Genomic DNA, 22,856 nt, shown 5'->3' with positions numbered 1-22,856 from the left:
GCCACAAAGCCGGATTAATCACTCGACAAAGTCACCTCTGCACTTGAACTTTAAAGAGGCGAGACGGAGCCGAGAGTGGGCGAAAATTTTGTCTCTCCTTCTAGAACCTATTTTTTCGATGCCCCCAACAATTTCCAATCACTCGATTTGCCCAACCCGCTCGGTAAACGTTTACAGAGGACAAATCCCTTATCGACTAAACTATTTGGTTGTCCATAGGAGTCAAATCAGCGGAAACAAGTCCGGCAAATTCAAAAAAGTGGAATTTAAGACGGCTGGGGACGGCTTTTCACATATATAATACAACATTATGCCACTAAGAACAGCTACAAACCTTACTTCCATAGATAAAAGTTTTTCAAATCTTGTACTTCAATTTTTTAACATGGATCTTTCTATATATAGAACCATATTACCCAGAGTTTGTCATTATTTTTATCGTCGTTATCGATAACAGATCAATAGCCGTTTGGGACAGGCTGAATCGGATTACGGGTGTCGAAGTTAGGGTTCACGTTCATGTATCCTTGCCATACAGTCAGAGGCAGTGAAATTTCAACATGAATTTGCTTCAGCTGTTTTTCAGCTGATCAACACAAACAATCAAATTCACTGCCTCTGACTGTACGAAATAATAATAATCTGACAGACAATAAATTCATCGATTAATATTCACCATATCGGATATGGCATATCCACGCCAACCATTTGGTTTGCTTCTAAAGCTTTTTCCGGAATTATAACTCAGAGCTGCGTTGTCTTTGCCGGGTCAGCAATGATAAATAAATAATTCGAGGAATTTGTCTTGCCCCTCAATTTATTGTTTTTATTTGCCATTTGATCGTCAGTTTTAGCCAAATACCGTAGTTCGCATGAGTGCATCTTCAGGACCAGAATGGATACCCAACATCCGCTAGGACAATGCCTTTAAAATAATTTTTTTGATTTTTAAAATTTTTAACGGTCTAAAATAGCTAGCGACCGGATCGCCCAGTTTGGCCTGTCCGAGCCTTGTTAATCATAAGGTCACTGTTAAGCCGTATGGTATACAATATCTAAGATAAAAACAAATGTTTGTTCCAACACTTTTGCTCCGAAGCGTTAGTAACAGGTTTCCGGTGTCCATTCAATTTTACAACCAGCCAGTTGACAGAAACCAATTTGGAAGCAGATTGAACAAATGGATGGATTTTAAAAATCAAATTTTCACTGCAAGCTCTATTGTGCCTGGAAAAATGAAAATGCGGAAATCCGACTTCCCTGGCACTACAGAATTTTCAACGAATTTTTTTTTTTAAGATTTGATTTTTCGTGTGCCTTTATTGCTCCATTAGGTCCTCTTCGACACCGATTAGTTTACTGAACTACTTCGCTCGTTAGTTCTTACCATCGATTAAAAACAAAAGATCCAGAACAAACCATTTTGTGGGTGTAACGACATTGCATAGATGTCGAACCGTTCAGTGGGATCTGATACGAATGTATCACCCATATGAGTATTGATGGAATCAATGATATAACTGACATGTTTTAAGTTAAGAAAGCAGAAACAAATGCCCATCATCTTCTCACAACTCGGTAAACTCAATTTCAAGTGTAATTTGTTTTTAATTTTCGTCTCCAATAAATAAATCACAAAAAACAAACAAAATGTGATACAATTTCGGCTATTTGTCGGGCATTCTTCCATACAAAAAACAATAATTAGAAAACCTAGCGACTGTACAAATAAGAAAAGGTTTCTCCTAACACACACACACGTTACTATGACCCATTCAGGCCGTTGTAAATTCTATTGTTTGATGACTGGGCAAGTATCCGTCGTAAGTCTGTAAAACAGAAGGAAAAACGGGTCAGTTGAAAGGTGAAATACTCAATCCAGTTGCTCGCGCCTCTTACCTTCTTTCTCGTCTGGAGTGAACTCCTGTTTGGGGAATTCCACATCAAATGTAACGTACAGCGTTCCATGCAAATTATTATTTTCGTAATTCGGCATGCCTTCGCCCTTCTTGCGGATTTTCGCTCCCGGCCATGTCGCCTTATCTCTATTCACCGTTACTTTGTGACCATCTAAGTGTTCGATTTCAATCTCAAAACCAGTCAGTGCATCCTAACGGAACAATTTCGTAACAACTTCCATTCACCTGCCGAATGTCTGTTTCAACGTACCTGTAAACTGATCGTAACGTTGGTGTACAAATCGTCACCGCGTCGTTCGAATTTCGAGTGTGGTGCCGTCTTGATTCGAATTATTAAATCGCCCGGTTCACCGTCCATGTGTGGTTCGCCTTCGGCAACGAATTTCGTTTCTTGGCCGTTGGTCATACCAGGTTCGACCTCAATTTCCAGAATTCGTTCCTCGTTCACCATGCGCACGTTGGGACATTCGTCACAGACCTGGAATATTTAAGATTTGAGTCAATTTCGGTGGGATGGAATACAGGTTTTGGGTCATTCAGTCATTCCGATCTGTTAGTTCCCCCTTTGAGAATGTATTGGTACATCTAACGACTTCGTGATCATTCTGAGTCATTACTCGAAGATGAATCAACAGAATTTCGTACCAGATATCACACAGGCTCTGGCCGAGATATTTGCTTTACACAGAGTGACTAACGGCGATGTTTATTCAGATCTTTTCACGAAATTCGTGAAAATTCTCGAAAATTCATGAAAATTAGCGAAAACGATTCGACGATTACAGGCTCTCAAAGGCGTTATAGTTCACTAAATATCCTTACCGTTTGCTGAATCATCTGAAAGCGACCAGGTCCCAGATTCCTGGTAACCATTTCCTGTCTGCAGTTACACTTTCTCGTACCCGAGGCAGGTTTCATGACTGGCTTGTTTCTAGTAATCTGAAAGACAAGACACATTCAATATATCCGTCCATCGCACCATACTCCTGACGACTTCACACATACCTCAACGAAATTGCCACTGTACAATTCCTCCAACGTCACATACAAATCCATCACAATATTGGCTCCCCTTGGTGTGTCATGATTATGACCGCCTTCATTACCGAAATGGAATCCAAAATCGCCAAAGAAACTGGCAAACGGATCCGAATTGTCCATGCCATGTTCTTTGGACAGGCACTCCTCCCCGCACCGATCATACGTTTTTCGCTTATCTTCATCAGATAGCGCTTCGTACGCGGCACCAAGGTCCTGGAATTTCTTGGACGCATCCGGATCGTCTTTGTTTTTGTCGGGATGCAATTCTTTGGCCTGTTTCCGGTACGCCTTTTTGATTTCATTCAAAGTGGCCGATTTTTTCACCCCCAATATCGCATAGAAGTCTCGGCCAGCCGCTGTCAGCACAACGAACAGGAACAAATTTAGTAGGATCAGCGTATTCATCTTGGGAATTCGGTAACAACTTTTTGTGGGTGGTCAGTTACGGCGCTTTTAATTTATAAATTAGCTAATGCTGCATCATTCGATTGATTGTATCAATAAAAAAAAACTTGAATTAGTGGCTTCACTACTTGGCAAAATTAAACTGACGGAGAAGTGTCAAAATGCACACGCATACACTCCAGCGTTGATTATGTTGTGTGTTGGTTTTTGATTGGTTGGATGGAATATTTCAAAAACACATGGGCACTGTAGGGGAGAGCGGTGTCTCTGTAGTGCGTTTGACGATATTATGTTTAGACATGTTGTGGCGCAAAAAACTTGAAAAATGATAAGCACTGTACGAATAACATAAGCAATATAGTTATAGTTGTCCATACACGTCAACTAGACATGTATGACGGGGAAAAGTTATTTTGTCAAAAATTATGGGAAGTGTTAAATGAATGAGAAATCCATTTGCGTGAACTTTTGACAGCTACCGCAAGTTCTTTGGTCAAACCAACGCACTCCAATAACAGGCATAAGAAACAAGTGTCTCTTATGCAAATTATTTGTAACCATTTTTCAGCAAGTAGTTTCTTATGAAAACTTAACGAAAATATGAAAAAAATTTCATAAGAAACTTTTGTCAATTTTGTTCTAAACGAAATTGGAAGAGAAACTACTTTCCTAAAAATGACCACAAATAATTTGCATAAGAAACTGATTGTATGGAATTTCTATGTATTTTGTGCTGTAATTTCCTAGTTGTTTCTTATACAAAATATTTGTGGGAAAAGTTTTTTTTGCAAATTATTTATTGGCATTTTTGATCAAGTAGTTTCTTATCAAATTGAAAATTGCTAAAAAATAAACGGAAATTTACCGTTAAGTGTTTCTTATGCAAATTACGGCAGATTTGGCCTCTTATTTTGTATAGACTATTATGATCAGAGCGAGAAAACCGAAGACTAGTTATTATAACTTGCCTTGGGGTACTTGTCAAAGTATTTGCTTCTCTTTCAACGTGGTACGATTAGAGCGAGAGAACAGAAGACCAGTTTATTTTATCCTTCTTCTCTTTCATCATAACACTCTATGGAACGTCCGTAACGCAGTGACCTATACCAAAATAAAAAAACTGAATTTATATTAGAATTTTAGACTACTGCGTCGTGGAGACCTCTTACTTAACAATGAAAGTAGATAAGTAGGTATGGCCAGTCCATACAAGTCGGAGCACATACGGATTTGCATGGCGCCACCTCAAACGAACTCATTTCTAGTGGAAATTTGCGCTAGAAATGAGTTCGTTTGAGGTGGCGCCATGCAAATCCGTATGTGCTCCGGCTAGAACAAATTTGAACGTTTGGCTATACCTATCTATTTACTTTCATTGTTACTTAATTCTGTTCTCGTGCCAGTTCTTGGAGTGCGTTGTTCAAACTCAATTTCCCCTACAAAACACTTCCCCGTCATAACAGTTTATTTTGAAACTGTACTGCAACACTACACCATCGAAAATCTCCATTTAAACTCATCTCTCCTATTAACATGGCTTACTGTAATATTGATAGCCCTATACGAACACGAACTGTTGAAAAGTCTTGTTTTTGTGTGTTTATTGGCTTCGGCTTCGCCTCGGCTCAACAAAATTCACACGAAAAAACCACTTTTCAACTTTTTATCCTTTGTCATGTTATAGTCATCCCATACATGAGATGCTGCGAAAGCAATTTTGTGGTTATATTTATGGTCTAATGTCAAATATATATTGTCTAATGTCAAAATTTGTATGGAACGGAGGCAGGGAGATGCTAAATGTGACGACTGGGTCGTTTCGACGGATAGAGCGAACATGTCGAATGTTTTTGAATTTGTTCGACAGAAAATTGAATTTTGCATTTGTTTTGGGGAATTTCGAATGAAAAGTTGTTTATATGAATATGTTAATATGTTTATATGGGTAATTCCAGCCAATTTGAGACTTTTCGAAATATTTTCACCAAATGAAAACCGATTTCAGTAAACTTTTTTTTCCTTGAAAGCTGTTGACCAGACGCGTCGGTGGCCGAAAATCTCGGGGATATCAATAAATGACAAAAAGAGATCGGAATATTTGCGTGGACGTCCAGTGCTACTTACCAAAGTTCGCCGGGGACACCGAGTAATAAGTTTTATTTGAAAAGTACAGACAAATCTGAAATAATGAAACTTTTTTTTTGCAGATAATGAAGTCCTCGTTAATCTGAACATTTCCACATAATAATTTTTTGGGTTTTGTTCGTCACCGATAAGGACTCGCTCTCAGAATAAACGCTATGAATCTGATCTTTGACAAGCACTGCCTGGACGGACACAGTAGGTGTCGATACACGGGAAAAGTTGAAAAGATTTTACACTAATATAAACTAAGATGTCCTAACATCAGTCTTCATCATCAGTTCGAATTATTTTTTTTTTTTCTAAAAACCTGGTTGGCAAGTGATTTTGGCTATTTTTCACATACTTTGTGAACCCTAAATCGATTCGGATCGAGTCGGTCCCATAGACACTTTTTATCAGGGGACCAATAGAATGATTTTCTGCCCTGTGCCCCAAACATTTTGTCACTTTAATTTTTCCATACAATTTTGATCACCGCAACTGGAAGTAATAGACCCGATAGTAATACTGGTCACATGATTGCCGTCCGTAACAGGTTAAATCTCCACAACAGAAACAGACTTACTGTTCTGGTATGATTGATGCATTCCGAATTCAGACGGAGAAACTTTGAGGGATTATTTTGAAGATCGACTTCCAAAAATCGGGCGTTGAGAAGTTCAAAAACATTAAATATTATTAAACTTCAGTTCCAAGAATGTTCAAAAAAATTCCATGACTAGTAATGTCTAGTTTTGTCTCTGAGCCCGACGTATATATTGATGACAATGAACAGAAAATCTACAAGGAATACAGTAGATACCAAGGTTACACCAGCGACGAAACATTAAAAAACAAATCTGGAAAAAATATTCGAGAAGTTTAATGCAATTAAAATATTGATTTATACATGAATTGCTAAAAATCGTTACAGTGGGAGAAAATGAAGAAAATGATGGTAGCTAGTTATTTCATACGAAAATTTCTTAATATTCTCGTGATTCTGGGTAATGCATGTGGAAATGAATAAAAAAAATTTAATGACCTCTCTAAAGTTTACAGTCTTGCCCGTGATGTTTGTCTTCGTTGTGAAAAAGTTGTGAATTTTTTTATATGTTAAAGTTTGCAGCCTCGGATAATCGCACACATTCGTTATACCGCAGAAATATTATGTTCGACCTGTTTTTCTTTACAGCAACATAATAGTAATTGGTGCCAGATCAAAATACCGCAGCCAAGCAATATTGATAAAATCCAATCAAATAAATGCAAAGGTTCGCATTCGTTATAATCTGGTGGCAAAAGGTATATGATACATTGGGTTTGAAGCACATGTAAAATTAAAGCACCAACCCAAACGACACACAGGGGTAGATTTGAACAAATTCCATCAAATATGTTACGTTCGGTAAAAAGTTTTCTTGAATTGAATACGTTAAAGAAAGTCATCATAACGACAATATTCTGATAGATGGTATCATCATCGCTATGCGACAAAATATACGAGACTGCAATCAACACAAAAAATTGGTAAACCAATTGAAAACAAATGTTTTTCGTCATCGTCTTCGAAATTATAGATTCACTTCGTCCATAAGATCGATTCAGTGATAAATCGTTTCCAATTTTGTATGTAAAATATGCCGACACCAGCGCCAGAATGGCCATAAGCCAGTCAATCCCAAAAATATTTGAAGGTTTGTAGGAAAAGTCACCAACCAATGAAACAATACCTTCAACCACAAAAATTACCACTTTAACACTCAATGCAAATTGCACAAATTTAGCAATTGAGTTATAGCAATTACGACCCCATAACACAGTTCGTACAATTCCATCTAATTTACCATTGTTTAACAAGACAGTGGATGCATCCCAGGCGGCGACGTCACCTAATGGATTAAGTGTAATTCCAATATCTGCTTTTTTCAATGCTAGAGCATCTCCATCACTATTACCAACCATTGCCACGATTTCACCATTCCGTTTGAGGCCATCAATCATGTTGTACTTATCGATAGGTGAAGCTCTGGCAATCACTCGCAAATTGGGATATAAAGTATTAAACAAATAGTGCTGAATGACACCATCCTTGTCTCGAATGCAACGGTTAAGCTCTGTAGCATCCAACGCTACGTTCTCGCCATCTGTTTCCATTATTCCACATTTTATTGCGACCGCTTTTGCAGTTTCGATGTTGTCACCGCTAATCATTCGAACAGTGATGCCCAACGATTTAAGAGTCTTGATTGTGTCAGGAGCGTCGGGTCTTATTGGATCATCAATTCCAAGTACGCCAAGAAACGTTAAATTTTGCACAATATTCACTTCGTCGTCCCAATTCGGTTCACAATTTATATAAGTTTCATGGACAGCAGTTTTCTCGGTAACAAAGTCACGGTATGCTAATGTGATTGTTCTTAAACGTTTCGTAGCTGTCGACTTTATAACTTCATTTTGGAGTTGATCGCGCAAGGTATTTGTCATGTGCATCAGTTTCCCGTTTTCACCGAACATAAAATTACATTTGTCAAGTACAATTTCAGACGCTCCCTTGATGAAGAGTCGATAACCAGTTCCATTACCTATTGACATTATTGCAGTGCCCATGTATTTTCGATCAGAATTAAAAGGAAAGACATGGGCCACTCGCTGTGTAGAGTGTGTATCTCGGATTGTTTGGAAGTTTAGATCGATTTTTGTAACAAAGTCCAATAGAGCTCGTTCTGTGTAATTTCCGAACTGTTCCATGTTGCCATCATTATTGATGTGTGTGGATGAGTTTATCGATACATTATCTGCTATCAACTTGAGGATGTTATTCGGTATAGCTTGTTGGTCATTTCCAGTGGTCCATGTTTGTTGATGATCACATATATGAGACAGCACAACTTCCATTTTATTTGTGGTCAATGTTCCAGTTTTATCAAAGCAAATCGACGATACATTTCCCATTGCTTCACATTTGTATAGACGACGGAAATAGATGTTCTCCTGGTAGAGCTTTATAAACGTTATGAATAACGTAGTCGGAACTACTAAAACAATACTCTCTGGTAGTCCGGATACAGAGACTCTGATGGATACGACCAGTCGCCATATTATTGCTTTGAAATAATGGTTTTCCCAAGGTCTCGATCCAATAACAAATTTGTATACTGAAAACTGTCCTATCATTATAACGAAAAGAATTCCACCAATAACCGAGCAAATGCAAGCAATTTTCCAAAAGAATTTTTGAATCTTCTGTCGTAGAATACTTGCTTCTTCGTCAAAAGTTATTCGCTCACTGTCTACACTCACAATTTGATTACTTTTGCCATTCTTTGCTCGAATCTCCATCACCTGAGAAATCTGTCCTTTACGCGTGTTCACTCCCACAGCTGTTACCACCATAATTCCACTGCCAGCAATTACTTCACTTCCACATAGTATCATTGCGTCGAGATGTTTACCTTTTTTCGTATAACACGAGGTCCCATTCATAAACGATTCGTCTAACTTGAGACCATCACTTTCAATTAAAATACCATCCGCTGGTACGACATTATTCTCATTTAAAATGCACACATCACCAACAACAACATCATCAATATTTATGCTCGTCACAGTCGCATTTCGAATTACAGTCACTGCTTTCGATTGACTACCAACATCAAAATAACGCCGATACTTGCACACCATAAAATTGTCAAACGCAACAGTCACGACTATTGCAACAACAACAAATATTAATTTGTGAATTTCGAATAGAATCAAAAACAGAATCAGCAACGTTATAAAAAATTTATCGCGAAAGGCGTCACCCAGTATTGTCAAGAACGTTTCTCGAGTTTTCGTCGATGTAGAATTACTACCGAATGTGGCGCGTCGATGCTCTGTTGACCACTACATTCCATTAACTTGCATAAGCTTTTCACATTTAATCCGTAATATTCTCCCATGGTTACTGAAACATTTCACTTGAATTTACAGATTTGTCTAAATGTGATCAGAAGAAAAACTTACTTTCGTTGTCAGCAAAGTGTCGGTGGAACTGCTTTGACCGATAACATTGATATTTTTTTTAACTAAACTTCTTTTTTAATCCGAAACACATACTATGTGAGTGAAGCAATTCATTAGTCAGGATATTCTACGACTCATTACTGCTATCAATGAGTGATAGAAATAGTCACACGAAATATGGGATTTTCATGCTTCGGGCCGAAAATGAGGACAATTTTTGAGATTTTCTCGAGTTTTCGGCCCTTTGCATGAAAACTCACATACATGTGTACCTGCTTTGGACGATTGCTTTTAGGCACTTTCGCTTGTATTCACCAACTCGTGAAATTGCCTAAAATCAATCGTCCAAATCAGGTACACAAATAACTATTGCTTATTTGTTTTCCAATTGTAAAAAGCATTGGTAAAGTTAGCAGAATTACCAACGTTTGTCGACATGCGACCAGCGCGCCATCTTAATTATTCACAAGAAGCTGTTACAATTTACGTGTAAAAGTATTGGGATTTTTAGCAAAGGCTCAAACCAAATCTCCTTTAAATTTTTGAATTTGACCCTTTAAATTTTGTTATTTAAATTCGTCACTTTTAATCAACTTTATAAGAAAAACAACACATTTTTTGGCATAGTGTAGAATAATTTTTAGTTGATCCTTGTATATGAAATTGAAATAAATTCATATGCGAGAGCCTAATTTATTAATTTTTCTTTTAAAATTGAACCGTGTGCGAAGTTTGCAGCCCGTGCCCGAAGGCCAGGGCGGCAATCGCACAGGTTGAATTTTTTACGTCGTGCCACGTGATCCACACTACTTTTTTTTACACCCGCTACGAACACTGTAATTTGAGCTTCCCAAGCACGTTCCAATTGATAAATTTTACCGAAATACCTGATAAAAAATAATAATAAAGTGTTGGCAACGTTCTTTTCTATCACAACAATCACAGCGATCACAACGACACCAGGCGGTACACATGTTGTTGCTGTCATTTACTTTCGCATCTCATCTCCGTTCGAAGGCCGAAAGTACTTTCGCTACTTTGTTAGAGAGACGAAAATACTTTCGCGCCTCTTGTTATGTCGTGACTAACTGATAGTTGAATTTTCATATTTCATGCTTCGGGGCCGAAAATGATGGCAATTTTTCGAATTTTCTCGGGTTTCCGGACCTCTGCATGAAATGGTTATTTGTGTACCTGTTTTGGACGATTGATTTTAGGCAATTTCGCGGATTTCGCCGAACGAAGTGAGGCTTACAAGCGAAAGTGCCTTAAATCAACCGTCCCAAACAGGTGCACATGTAAGTTTTCATGCAGAGGGCCGGAAACCCGAGAAAATTCGAAAAATTGCCCTTATTTTCGGCCCCGAAGCATGAAAACTTACATGTGCACCTGTTTGGGACGGTTGATTTAAGGCACTTTCGCTTGTGAGCCTCACTTCGTTCAGCCTACAATCCGCGAAATTGCCTAAAATCAATCGTCCAAAACATGTACACAATTATAACCATTACGTACCTGTTGTGGACGGTATATTTTAGGAAATTTCGCGAGTTGTTGCCCGAACGAAGTGAACAGTGAGCGAAAGTGCCGAAAATAAACCGCCCACAGCCGATGCGTATAAAACTTTTCATGCTGAGGGCGAGAAAATTCCGTAATTTATGCCCAAGGCATGAAAATAACTAAAGTTCTTTTAAACGTTTTTCATTACACCAACTACGAAAATTTTAATTTTCATGTCTTGGGCATAAATTACGGAATTTTTCTCGTAATTTCATCCCTCAGCATGAAATAACTATTGTGTACTTGGTTTGGACGATGTATTTAAGCTATTTTCGCGAGTTGTAGCCCGAACGAAGTGACAACAACACTCTCGACTATTTTACACAGTTTTGGTTCCTTCGCATTGGTGTGGTTTATATATAGAACATCGAGAGATGGAAACATTTTTATAATAATTCGTCTCAGCTTATCTTATTCCCTGTAAAGACAGTAACAGAAAATCACATCAAAAGTCCAAAACTGACACTAATGATTCTTTTCATGCCCTTGGGCATAAATTACGGAATTTTTCTCGTAATTTTGGGCCCTCAGCATGAAATGGTTATTTGTGTACCTGTTTTGGACGATTGATTTTAGGCAATTTCGCGGATTGTAGGCCGAACGAAGTGAGGCTTACAAGCGAAAGTGCCTTAAATCAACCGTCCCAAACAGGTGCACATGTAAGTTTTCATGCAGAGGGCCGGAAACCCGAGAAAATTCAAAAAATTGCCCTCATTTTCGGCCCCGAAGCATGAAATAGTACATTGAATGACAAGGGGCGAAAGTAAAAAAATTCAACCGTGTGCGAGAGTTGATGCCCGCGCCGAAGGCAAGGGCCTCAATCGCACAGGTTGAATTTTTTTACTTTTGCCCCGAGTCGTTCATACTATTTTTTTTGATACCAACATCGAAAGTTGATACGTATCGCAAACAGCAGAACAAAATGTTGAAGTATGAAGGCATTTAGCCAGAAAATGCGGGGGTCCAGGGGGCGGCAGCCTCCTGGCATATCAAAAATTTAATTATTTAGCCATCACAACAACAACACACACAAAAATTAACAAATAACTAACAAATCATTCAGCAACAAAAAGTATCAACTTCGTATGTTAATTTCAATAAGAGCACTGGCGCACGCTTTATTTCAATTTTGATCGCAGTACACTTATTGACAAGAGTCGACTATTACATTATGTAGTCGACTTTCGCATTATGTATATTGACTTTCGCTTTATGTATTCTTTCTTTCTCCCCGCTCAAACACATAACTTGCATTTTTTTACTTTCGCCCCGGATTTCGAGGGCGAAAGTATCAACTTTCGATGTTGGTATCAAAAATGGTTATTTGTGTACCTGTTTTGGACGATTGATTTTAGGCAATTTCGCGGATTGTAGGCCGAACGAAGTGAGGCTTACAAGCGAAAGTGCCTTAAATCAACCGTCCCAAACAGGTGCACATGTAAGTTTTCATGCAGAGGGTCGGAAACCCGAGAAAATTCGAAAAATTGCCCTCATTTTCGGCCCCGAAGCATGAAAAAGTTGTATACGCATCTGTTGTGGGCGATTTATTTTAGGCACTTTCGCTCACTGCTCACTGCGTTCGGGCTACAACCCGCGAAATTGCCTAAAATATAACGTCCACAACAGATACGTAAATAACTATTGAAAATATTCCGTTATAAACGTTATACAGAGAACGTCCGAAACGCTTGTTCTCACAATAATTCGAGTAATTCTTAACCAATTTTCAAGATTTTTTGTTTTAATCGACGAAAAATTAAATTCTTGAGAAAAAATTCGTTGAAAAAAAATGAAGTTAAGAGATGAAAGTATAGTTCTTTCTGTTCAATCTTTAGTTTGGTAATTGACTACCGTTTGATTAATCTATTCTGAATGAATACTTCTACCCGCATTTTAGCATGTGACGCAAATCCAATTACAAGAAGAAACTTCCATTTTGTTTGTCGTCGTAGACTGATTTTCAATTTAGCCCAAAATGGCTCTAAATTATCATACACACATTTTATTGTTTCTGTGTTTTAGTTTAGTTTCTGACTTCTCCATATAAAATACATGCAAAATTCACAAAAAACCAGTACACCACGAAACAGAAAATGGGTCGGTTTTTAAAATTCCGCAAGTGTACAAGTTTAAAAAAAAATTTTTGTTCATTTTTTTTCGGTACAATTTTCGCTTTTCTTTTTGTGAGTCGAAGCTGTACGCGTCACCTCCACCGATATCAGTTCTTTTGTAAGTGGATAAAAGGACTTGCGTCAAACCTCCACTGTAAGTGGCTTTGGGCGATGAATGTAAACCAGGTATGGCCGATTCTTCAAAATCTGTCGATTTAACGAATATGAAAATGGGTGCGTTAGCATCCGTTTTTAAAATCGTTATTTCCTCCGAGGTGACATCAGAACGTGTACGGATAGTGTGATAGTGTGATGTGAGTTTATAACTTTGAAATTGAATTTCCGATTACTTATTGCTTTGAAACTAATTTAATTGTATTTTGCTGTGTCAATTGAAACCTCGATTTTCATTGAATATTGGAGTTCAGCTATAGGTATGTCTCTGTAAACGTTAATTTCTCATTTTCGCTGCTTTGAATTCTCTCACTGTTGTCGCTGTCGTTGTGTTTCTGCGCGCCAAAATGTCTGTCAGTGTTATATTACATGTACTGATGGATCGTATGGTTGTTCTGAATCGCAAAGCTAAGCGTAATACTCGAAATCATCCGTATACCAAAGATAAACAGGATAGATCTGCTAAAAGAGTTATAAAAATGAGTGACGATAACGTATTAATCATTAATAACGATGCTGAGGACAGATTACTTCGGTCCAGCTCTGAATCCAGTGTATCTAGTGGGGTAGACCCCGTCAACCACTCGGTGCAAGTTAATTCGAACGTACATGTGGCTAAGGACGAAATGCTATCGCTTTTGCTACAGATTCGTAACTCCCAATCCTCGTTGTGCACTAAATCGGATCTTCAAGAATATAGCCTCAGGCTGAACAACCGAATTGAAGACGTTAATGAGCGAGTGTCATATAACCTAACCTCAATTGATGCGATGGATTCACGTATCAGTTCGATTGAAGCTTCGTTGGAAATCAATAAGCATGATTCGGAACTGCTTAAACAAAATGCTCTGGCAATGAATGTAACCATCATGGGAACTCCTAATTTACCAAACGAGAACTTGTCATCAATTGCTGTACTAATATTTTCGTTGATTGGTTGTAAGGTTACTCCAGCAAATATCTCCAGCTGCTACAGGATCAAGGATGGAAACACCCACACGAACATCTTCATCGTGAAGTTTAATGACTTTAGCACTAAATATCAAGTGTTGAAGGCCAAGATGACGAGAGATGTGAGGATAGCTGATGTCATTAAATCGTTGCATTCTAGGAATGAGAACTCGCTGATATTTATCAATAATCACGTTACTCCTCACTTTGGTAGGCTGTTGGCAGTGGGTCGTAGAGCAGTGAAGGATAAAAAAGCTCATTCGGTTTGGATGGGCAGAAATGGATGCCTGGTTCGATTAGTAGAAGGTGGTAAGGGTTTCCTGTATCGTAGTGTTAACGAGTTGGAGCGCATGATATCGTGTGGTGTCGAACAGTCATCTATCGATCGCACGAAACCGACCAAAAGATCGCGTCCAGCTGATTACTATGATGTTTCTCCCACGATTGCACATAGAGCAAAGAAGTGATTGGCGCATTGAGTGAGTTCATTGCAGTGAAAATGTAATTTTTGAGTTAAATTTAAATTTTTTATTTTATTTTTCTTCGGGCTGATTGTGCTTGACTGTTGCATTAAAGTTTGATTAATTTAGATTTCAAATTTTGATTTGTACTTGACATTAGTTCTACTGAATAAAGGACGTAACGTCGTGCAATAGTTGATTGGCTTTTATTGCTATTATTTATAACCACGTAAAACCGAACCGTAAGATTGTTATCGTTGTCGTTCTTACTTGTCTATCAAACGAATTTTTCTAACATATTTTCTATCTGAAGACCTAAACGTAAAACCGACTTTTTTTGTATATTCATTATTATTCGTAAAACCTAATCGTAAGTTCATTAACGCTTATAACTTACAACTCTTATTCTAGTAATTTAACCGAAAACCCTATGTGTAAAACCTTAATTTGGACTGTTGACTGTCTGCTGTTGATTTTTACCTTAACTTTTATGATGGACGATGATTTTAAAATCTATTATCAGAACGTCAGAGGTCTTAAAGGAAAAACTTATGACTTTAGATCTCAAATGTTGACGTGTTTTTTCGATATTATACTTCTCTGTGAAACGTGGCTCAGGACTGATATCCTTTCGACTGAGCTCTTCGACGATAGATATGTTGTTTATAGAAAAGACAGAGATAATAGTGCTCTAGACAAAAAGGATGGTGGAGGTTGTTTGATTGCTGTTAGAAAGGACTTGGTTTCGAAACGGATCCATAGTTTTGAAACGGATACTGATATTTGGATCTCAGTTGAGCATGTTAACAGTGGCAAGACGTATTTTAATGTGAAGTACATAGAGCTGGGCACTAGTCTGAGAGCGTATAAATTTCAATTCGATAAGATCATAGAGAATCTGATGTCGTGTGACACAGACGATGCGATAGTTCTTTGTGGTGACTATAATCTTGGAGACAGCATCAGTTGGGAGTATGATTCAATGAATGCTAAATACAGTGCGTCTGGTGTTAAAGGTGCTACTCCGAAAAATTTATTGGACATGATGTCCCTCTGTGACTTAAATCAGCTTAACTTAATTCGGAATGGTAATTTGAGAACGATTGATCTGTTTATTACGAATCTTCAGCCGGATTTAGTGAAGATTTCGAGGTCGAAAGACCCGTTAGTTCGCGTAGATGCCCATCACCCTGCCCTAGTCGTAAATATGAAGTCGTCGAAACCGAAACTCTTGCCTGACAATAGGCTATCAAAAGTGAATTTTTTTAAAGCGGACTATGCCAAGCTCAATGAAGAGCTTGTGAAAGTTGATTGGTTGAGTTTACTTGGTGATTTGGATATCGACGATGCCGTGAATAAGTTTTATGCCACGATTCAACCGTTCATTGACGGTATACCGAAAGTCTATGTTCCGGCTAGGGATTATCCAGTCTATTATTCCTTTGAGCTAATCTCCCTGATCCGAAAGAAAGATTCTGTGCGGTTGAAGATGAAAGATGAGAAGTGTCCGATGGCTAAGACTAAGCTCGTAACTGATTTTCGTGAACTTCGTAAGGCAGTTAAAGGTAAGATAAAAGAATGTTTTGACGATTACGTGAAAGATTGTGAGGAAAAAATGAAGTTCAATACGAAATGCTTTTTTTCCTTCACTAAATCATTAATGAAGACGAATTCGTTGCCTGGAGGTATGAAATATGTGAGCGAAGAGGCATTCGATAGGCCATCTATTTGCAATTTGTTTGCTAAGTTCTTTAACTCAGTGTACAATCCGATTCTTGAGCCTGGTATCGCAGAAGTTATGGATCCTTTTCTTCACCAAGAAGGTGTCCTCTCGGCCGCACCTGATATGTCTTTTACTGCTGAAGAAGTTGAGGCTGTGATTAAGGGTTTTGATAAGAACAAAGTCTCGAGCCCAGATGGGATCCCAATGCTGTTCTTCATGCAATTATCACTTTCGCTTAAGCTGCCTCTTTCTATCCTTTTCAATAAGTCGATTAGAGTCATGTCATTCCCTTCTGGTTGGAAGGTAAGCTTTGTTTCTCCCATTTTTTAAGATGGGGATAAAGGTGATGTGAGCAACTACAGACCAGTAAGCATATTATGTGCAGTGTCTAAGATATTTGAGAGGCTCGTTTTCAACAAGCTTTTTGAGGTGGTTAAAGGTAATATTCATGGCTCACAGCACGGTTTCTACAGGAAAAGGTCAGCACAGACCAATCTGATGGAATACGTCTCGACGGTTGCAGATGCTATTGTCAATGGAGGTCAAGTAGATACGGTCTACACGGATTTTGCTAAGGCCTTTGACAAAGTTGATCACGCGATTCTTCTTCGTAAGCTGAGCAATTTTGGATTATCACCTGGGATGATTACGTGGTTTTCATCATATCTACGTGACCGAACTCAAGTAGTCGTCATTGGCGGTTGTAAGTCAAACGAGTTTTCTCCTACGTCAGGTGTTCCACAAGGCTCTATCCTCGGTCCTTTGCTGTTTATTATGTTTATCAATGATTTGTTAACATCGTTGTCAGCATGTTCAGGATTTGCAGATGATCTTAGACTGTTCAAATCTATTAACTCGTCTTATGATTGCCAACTACTTCAAGATGATCTGGGAACTGTTGTGGATTGGTGCAGAAGGAACAACATGGGTTTGAACGTTAAGAAGTGTGCAGTAATGTCGATCTCTCACAGCCGTGACAAGGTGATGTTTCCATATACGGTGGATGGGGAAGTTCTCGTGAGAGTATCAAGTAAGAAGGACCTAGGTGTTATCATAGATGATAAGCTGTCGTTTAATGAGCATATTGACCGGGTGACTCGTAAGTCTTATAGTATGTTAGGATTCATATTCCGGTGTGGGCGTTATTTCACTAGTCAATCCAGCTTGCGTCTCCTTTACGCGACGCTCGTTAGAAGTCGGTTGGAGTATTGCTCGTCGGTTTGGAACCCCTGCTATGCCGATGCGATGCAACTGGTCGAAAGAGTTCAAAAAAAGTTCACCCGAATGCTGTACTTTAAGTTTGGGATCGCTCAACCGAGACCTCCATATCATGAACGTTTGAAGCACTTAAAACTACAATCGTTGGAAACGCGACGTTTGAATGCTGACGAAATTATGTTACACAATCTGGTACACAAGCGAGTCGATTCATCACTTTCTCAACGTCTTTGTTATCGCCATCCTGTGAGGGATACTAGGCGTGTTGCTGTATTTTACCTACCGAGGATGTTCACTAATTACCAGGTCAATGCGCCGGTGTATAGGCTTCAACAAAATCATGACACGTTCTTCCGTGAATTGGACATCACTGGTAATTCGTCGATTGCGTACCATCGATTTTACATTTTATTCTGATGGTTTTGAAGTAATTTTTACGTGTTCTGTCTTTTCTCTTCCTCTGGAATTTTATTGTATTAATTTTTTTTTGATGTTCTCCGTTATGCTTTTATGTATAGACTGAATTGTTATTGGGCTTTGGCCTGTTATTTGGTCTCTAAACGAAAATAAATAAATAAAATAAATCTGGGGGGCTTATATTCATTGAATTTTTCATACAAAACCACGGCAGAGTAAAATAAACCAGGCAGGAGCGGTTCATTTTCGAAATGTCAAATAAGAGACCTTACCAGGGACTATTTTGAGGAAAATTTTCCCTATTTTTATATTTTTCCCAATTTTTCCTATTTTTCTTAATTTTTCCTATTTTCCTCAATTTTCCCTATTTTCCTTAATTTTTTCCAAATATTGCCTTCTCACCTAAAATAGAATAGTGTATCAAACAAGCATTTTTTAAATTCGGAACAGTGAATTTTACATTAAAACGAGCCATCAGAACAGTCGGAGCGTTTGCAGCGACTGAGCCCCGTACAAACCCGTATATCTATTGCGTACGTGACCCTAGTGCGTCTGTCACCCTACTTTGACCATAAGCCTATTGCGCCGGTTAATGTGGTTAAAGTAAAATTATTATGGAATGTGTACATCTTAGAAATAGCGCATAGCGCAATTACGAAGCCCCGTACGACGTTGCTTTCAAATGAAAATTTTAATTTATTGAGTATAAATACACATAGGGCCCTAGTACCGGCCTTAGTCCGAAGGACCCAATTTTTTTTTTCAACTACATTCTATTCGGCCTTCGATTACCTTCTAAATTAAACAGAAATTACGACAAACGGATGAAATTTACTCGAGTTGTATGTAAAATACACATAGGGCCCTAGTACCGGCCTTAGTCCGAGGACCCAAATTTAATTTTTTTTCAAAAACATTCTTTTCGGCCTTTGATTACCTTCCAAATGAAACAAAAATTACGAAAGACGGATGAAATTTACTCGAGTTATATGTAAAATACACATAGGGCCCTAGTAGCGGCCTCAGGCCAAGGACCCAATTTTTTTTTTCAACAACATTCTATTCGGCCTTCGATTACCTTCCAAATCAAACAAAAATTACGAAAAACGAATGAAATTTACTCGAGTTCTATGTAAAATACACATAGGGCCCTAGTAGCATTTCACTTCTAAGGCCCTAACTCACGGTCCACTCACCCGATTTAAAAAAACTTTTTTTTCCTGAATTGGTATTGACAATACCTATCATTTGCCATGTCATTTACATTTCCATCGTTTGTTTTGCCATAAATATCACCAAAAGACCTTAAATCACTTAGGTGGCCCTAACTCACGAAGGGCCTACCCGAATATGCCCATCTTCGAACTTAGCCTCACTATTTCGACTATCTTTCAGGGGATTTTTTTTTTGAAATCGGATTTGATTTACTCAAGATATCGACGTGACGGACAGACAAAATTTTTATTGCGGATTCGTCATCTATGAACATAGGCAAACACTTTGCCCTTACCGTCTGCTTCGAATTCCATCAATTACACACGGCATCGTAATCCTATAAGCCCCTTTGTACTTCGTACGGGGCTAAAAATATTTTGTGAGACATAGCTGTAGGGAATGCAATCCCGGACTGTTTTTGCAATACCGGGACTCGGGATTTTAAATCTGAATCCCGGGATTTTCGGTATTGACAAGAAATTATGATTTGAGTAACAAAAACACTTCCACAAAAATTACTAGCAAAATTCATTAATTTATTGTCGCTTCAAGAGTTTTGACTTATAATGATGGTAAAGACATTGTAAAACGTTTTTATTCTTTTTGAAAAGGTATTATCACATTTTTGTTTCATGTAGGATCTGATATTTCTAAGCCCACAGATTGTGACAGCTGTTATATTGTATGCAATTTTTGAATTTATTCCTAGTTGAAATATTTGTCGCACACGCATAACGTCCAGTTTACTGGGACAAAACCCATTCAATATAAAGACTGTCAAATTTGTGGATCTAGAATTTATGTAGAATCTGTTGAAAACGAAAATGTGATAACTTCTTAATTTTTTTAAGTGAAAGAACGCACAAACGGTGCAGCGTTTCGTCGTTCAGTCTTAAACGAATTTTACTACACAAGTAGCCACAAGCTGAAAATGCCCATTCTGACTCTATGCTAGTTGGCTTGACAAGTAGCAAACACTTATACACGTTCGATAAAAGCAGTCCACGATTCCCTCCATTTTCGAACGAAACTGATAGCTGAGTGGTCCATCAATTTTTATGCTTTTTCGAAAAGTAAAGGTTGAAGGAATTTTCCGTTTTAATGATTTTTGGTTGTCAACAATTTGATTTGTGTGATGGAGTCATGGTCAACTTCACGTTGCATTTTTTGTCCTTTGTCCTTTTTGTCCTTTGTTTTCCTTACGAAAACTGTTAGGTTCTTCACCCCATCGAAAATCTTTTGTTTTGTTGTATTTTGGATATCGTAAAAACGACAAAGAAATACAGTGGTCGCTTTCAAAAATTGTGCAGTTTTAAACTACTGTACACTTTCATTGCAACTACTGGTGATGAGTTAAACGGTTTTCGTGATGAAAATCTATAGTCGAATTCAAAAAAAAACAACAGAGAATGTGACGATGACAACACATTGAATAAAATCAACCTTACTTTTCGTTAAAATCATAAAAATTGATGGAACAATTAACCGGCATCGGGGAATCTGTCACAGACGATCATAGTATGGGCACACCATCAATTTGTATGACGTGCCAGATTACCCTACGCCCAATGTCTCACAAAGTAGTTTTTTTTTACATAGAATTGTTTATTTGATACACTGTTCGACTTAAGGTCAGAGACTAATTTGGAAAAAAAAGAAAATTTTGAAAATTAAAGAAAATTGGGAAAATATGGAAAATAGGAAAAATTAAGAAAAACAGAAAAATTGGGAAAATAAAAAAAATAAAAAAAAATAAGGAAAATAAGGAAAATAGGAAAAATAAGGAAAACAGGGAAAATTTTCCTCAATCTTTTCCCAATTTTCCCTATTTTTTCCCCTGTTTCCCTTAATTTTCCCGATTTTCTCTATTTTCCTTATTTTTCCAATAATTTTCCCCAAAATAGTCCCTGGACCTTACACTATGAAAATGAACTTAAATTAACACTGACATAAATTGATAGATTTTATTCGCAAAAAATATAGGGCTACGATTGTTCAGGTCCCTAGTCAAATCAGCGCTCCTGCCTAGTTAAGTTTACTCTGTCGTGACAAAACACTTCTGCGTCATAACAGTTTATTTTGAAACTGAACTGCAACCCTACACTTTCGAAAATCTCCATTTAAACTCATCTCTCCCATTAACATCGCTAACTGTAATATTGATTGCCCCATAGGAACTGTTGAAAAGTCACGTTTTTGTGCTTATACATCATTTTCATGACCTTGTAAACGTCAGACACGACCCCAGCTGTCAGACATGTCGGAAAATATCAAATGAATAGATCTGTGTCAAATAGCGGTTTCTTCTCTCTAAAATTGTCAATTTCACAAAGCTGACCTCAGATGTTCGTTCACAGAGCCGCCCCATTCGACAACTTATCTGATAGCTCAAACGACAGTGACAATGATCTATTGAACGAACGATTTTCATTTAAAAACCAGTAAATTGATGGCAGTTAACGTCAATTTATTGTGGTTAAGGACGAAACAGAAACTTGACGAAACATTAAGTGGGGTTACTTTTTATCCTTCGTCATGTAACAGTATGTTACATGGGATCCTGCGAATATGTCGAATGTAGGTGGAAAATGTCTAATGATTTTGAATTTGTTAGAGAGAAAAACCAGCTGTCATCCGACATATTCGTCGTATCAGCATCTCTCTGAGGGGAAGGGGAGGACATAGCGATTTCGAGTATTTTTCATTTGTTTTGGTGAATTTGGAATGAAAGATGAGTTTGTTTATATGAAATCGCTATGTCCACCGATTTGAATGGACAGACAATACCTGGTTGAAATTTTCATTGCAAAACCACACTTGAAAGTTTACTTTTATCACAAAATTGTTACCTCGAAATGAATTATTTTAACCGAAATTATTCCACATGTAATCGATGCACTAAATGAAGTTCATATGGACTATATCGTCCGCAATTCCAATTAAATAAAATATTCCATAACTAGTAATATCTAGTTTTGTCTTTGAACCCGACGTGTATATTGATGACAAAATACAGAAAATCTACAAGGAATAGAGTAAATACCCAATGTTCGTCAACACCAAGGTCAACACAAGGTATGGTCGAATGTCACACTTTCCATGTAGTGGAGGACATAGAGATTTCATATAAACAAACTCAACTCTCGTGAGAGGTGAGTTTGTTTATATTAAATCGCTATGTCCTCTGGTTTGTATGAACAGACCATACCTGGTTGATACTTTCATTGTAAATACCAAGGTTACATATCAGTGACGAAACATTAAAAAACAAATCTGGAAAAAATGTTCGAGAAGTTTAATGCAATTAAAATATTGATTTATACATGAATTGCTAAAAAGGATTACAGTGGGAGAAAATGAAGAAAATGATGGTAGCTATTTGATACGTAAATGTCTTAATATTCTCGTGATTCTCGGTAATGCATGTGAAAATGAATAAAAAAATTTTTTGTGACTTCTTATTTTGCTCCGTCTTAAGAAATTATATCAACTTTGATGAGGTTACGCAGATACAGATACTCTGCGACATACC

General features: G+C 37.8%; 1 protein-coding gene across 1 annotated transcript; it reads right to left on the bottom strand.

The window, feature by feature from the left end:
- Positions 1-1,588: 1,588 nt before the first annotated feature.
- Positions 1,589-3,559, bottom strand: LOC119078495 (dnaJ homolog shv). Its single transcript, XM_037186046.1, has 5 exons — positions 2,925-3,559; positions 2,742-2,858; positions 2,170-2,397; positions 1,900-2,110; positions 1,589-1,829 (listed from the first exon to the last, which is right to left on the bottom strand). The coding sequence occupies exons 1-5, from the start codon at positions 3,363-3,365 to the stop codon at positions 1,765-1,767; spliced, it is 1,062 nt and encodes a 353-aa protein (XP_037041941.1). The 5' UTR covers positions 3,366-3,559; the 3' UTR covers positions 1,589-1,764.
- Positions 3,560-22,856: the final 19,297 nt, after the last annotated feature.

The sequence above is a fragment of the Bradysia coprophila genome, unplaced genomic scaffold (assembly GCF_014529535.1).
Source record: "Bradysia coprophila strain Holo2 unplaced genomic scaffold, BU_Bcop_v1 contig_297, whole genome shotgun sequence".
In the NCBI taxonomy this organism is placed as follows: domain Eukaryota; kingdom Metazoa; phylum Arthropoda; class Insecta; order Diptera; family Sciaridae; genus Bradysia; species Bradysia coprophila.
Note: the sequence above shows the minus strand (reverse complement) of the source record. Positions and strands in the feature narration are given on the sequence as shown.

Coding starts and splice junctions, on each gene's coding strand:
- LOC119078495 (XM_037186046.1), bottom strand. CDS start 3,365: ATGAATACGCTGATCCTACTAAATTTGTTCCTGTTCGTTGTGCTGACA. Junction 2,111..2,169: donor ACGTTACGATCAGTTTACAG/GTACGTTGAAAC, acceptor TTGTTCCGTTAG/GATGCACTGACTGGTTTTGA. Junction 1,830..1,899: donor CACTCCAGACGAGAAAGAAG/GTAAGAGGCGCG, acceptor TCTGTTTTACAG/ACTTACGACGGATACTTGCC.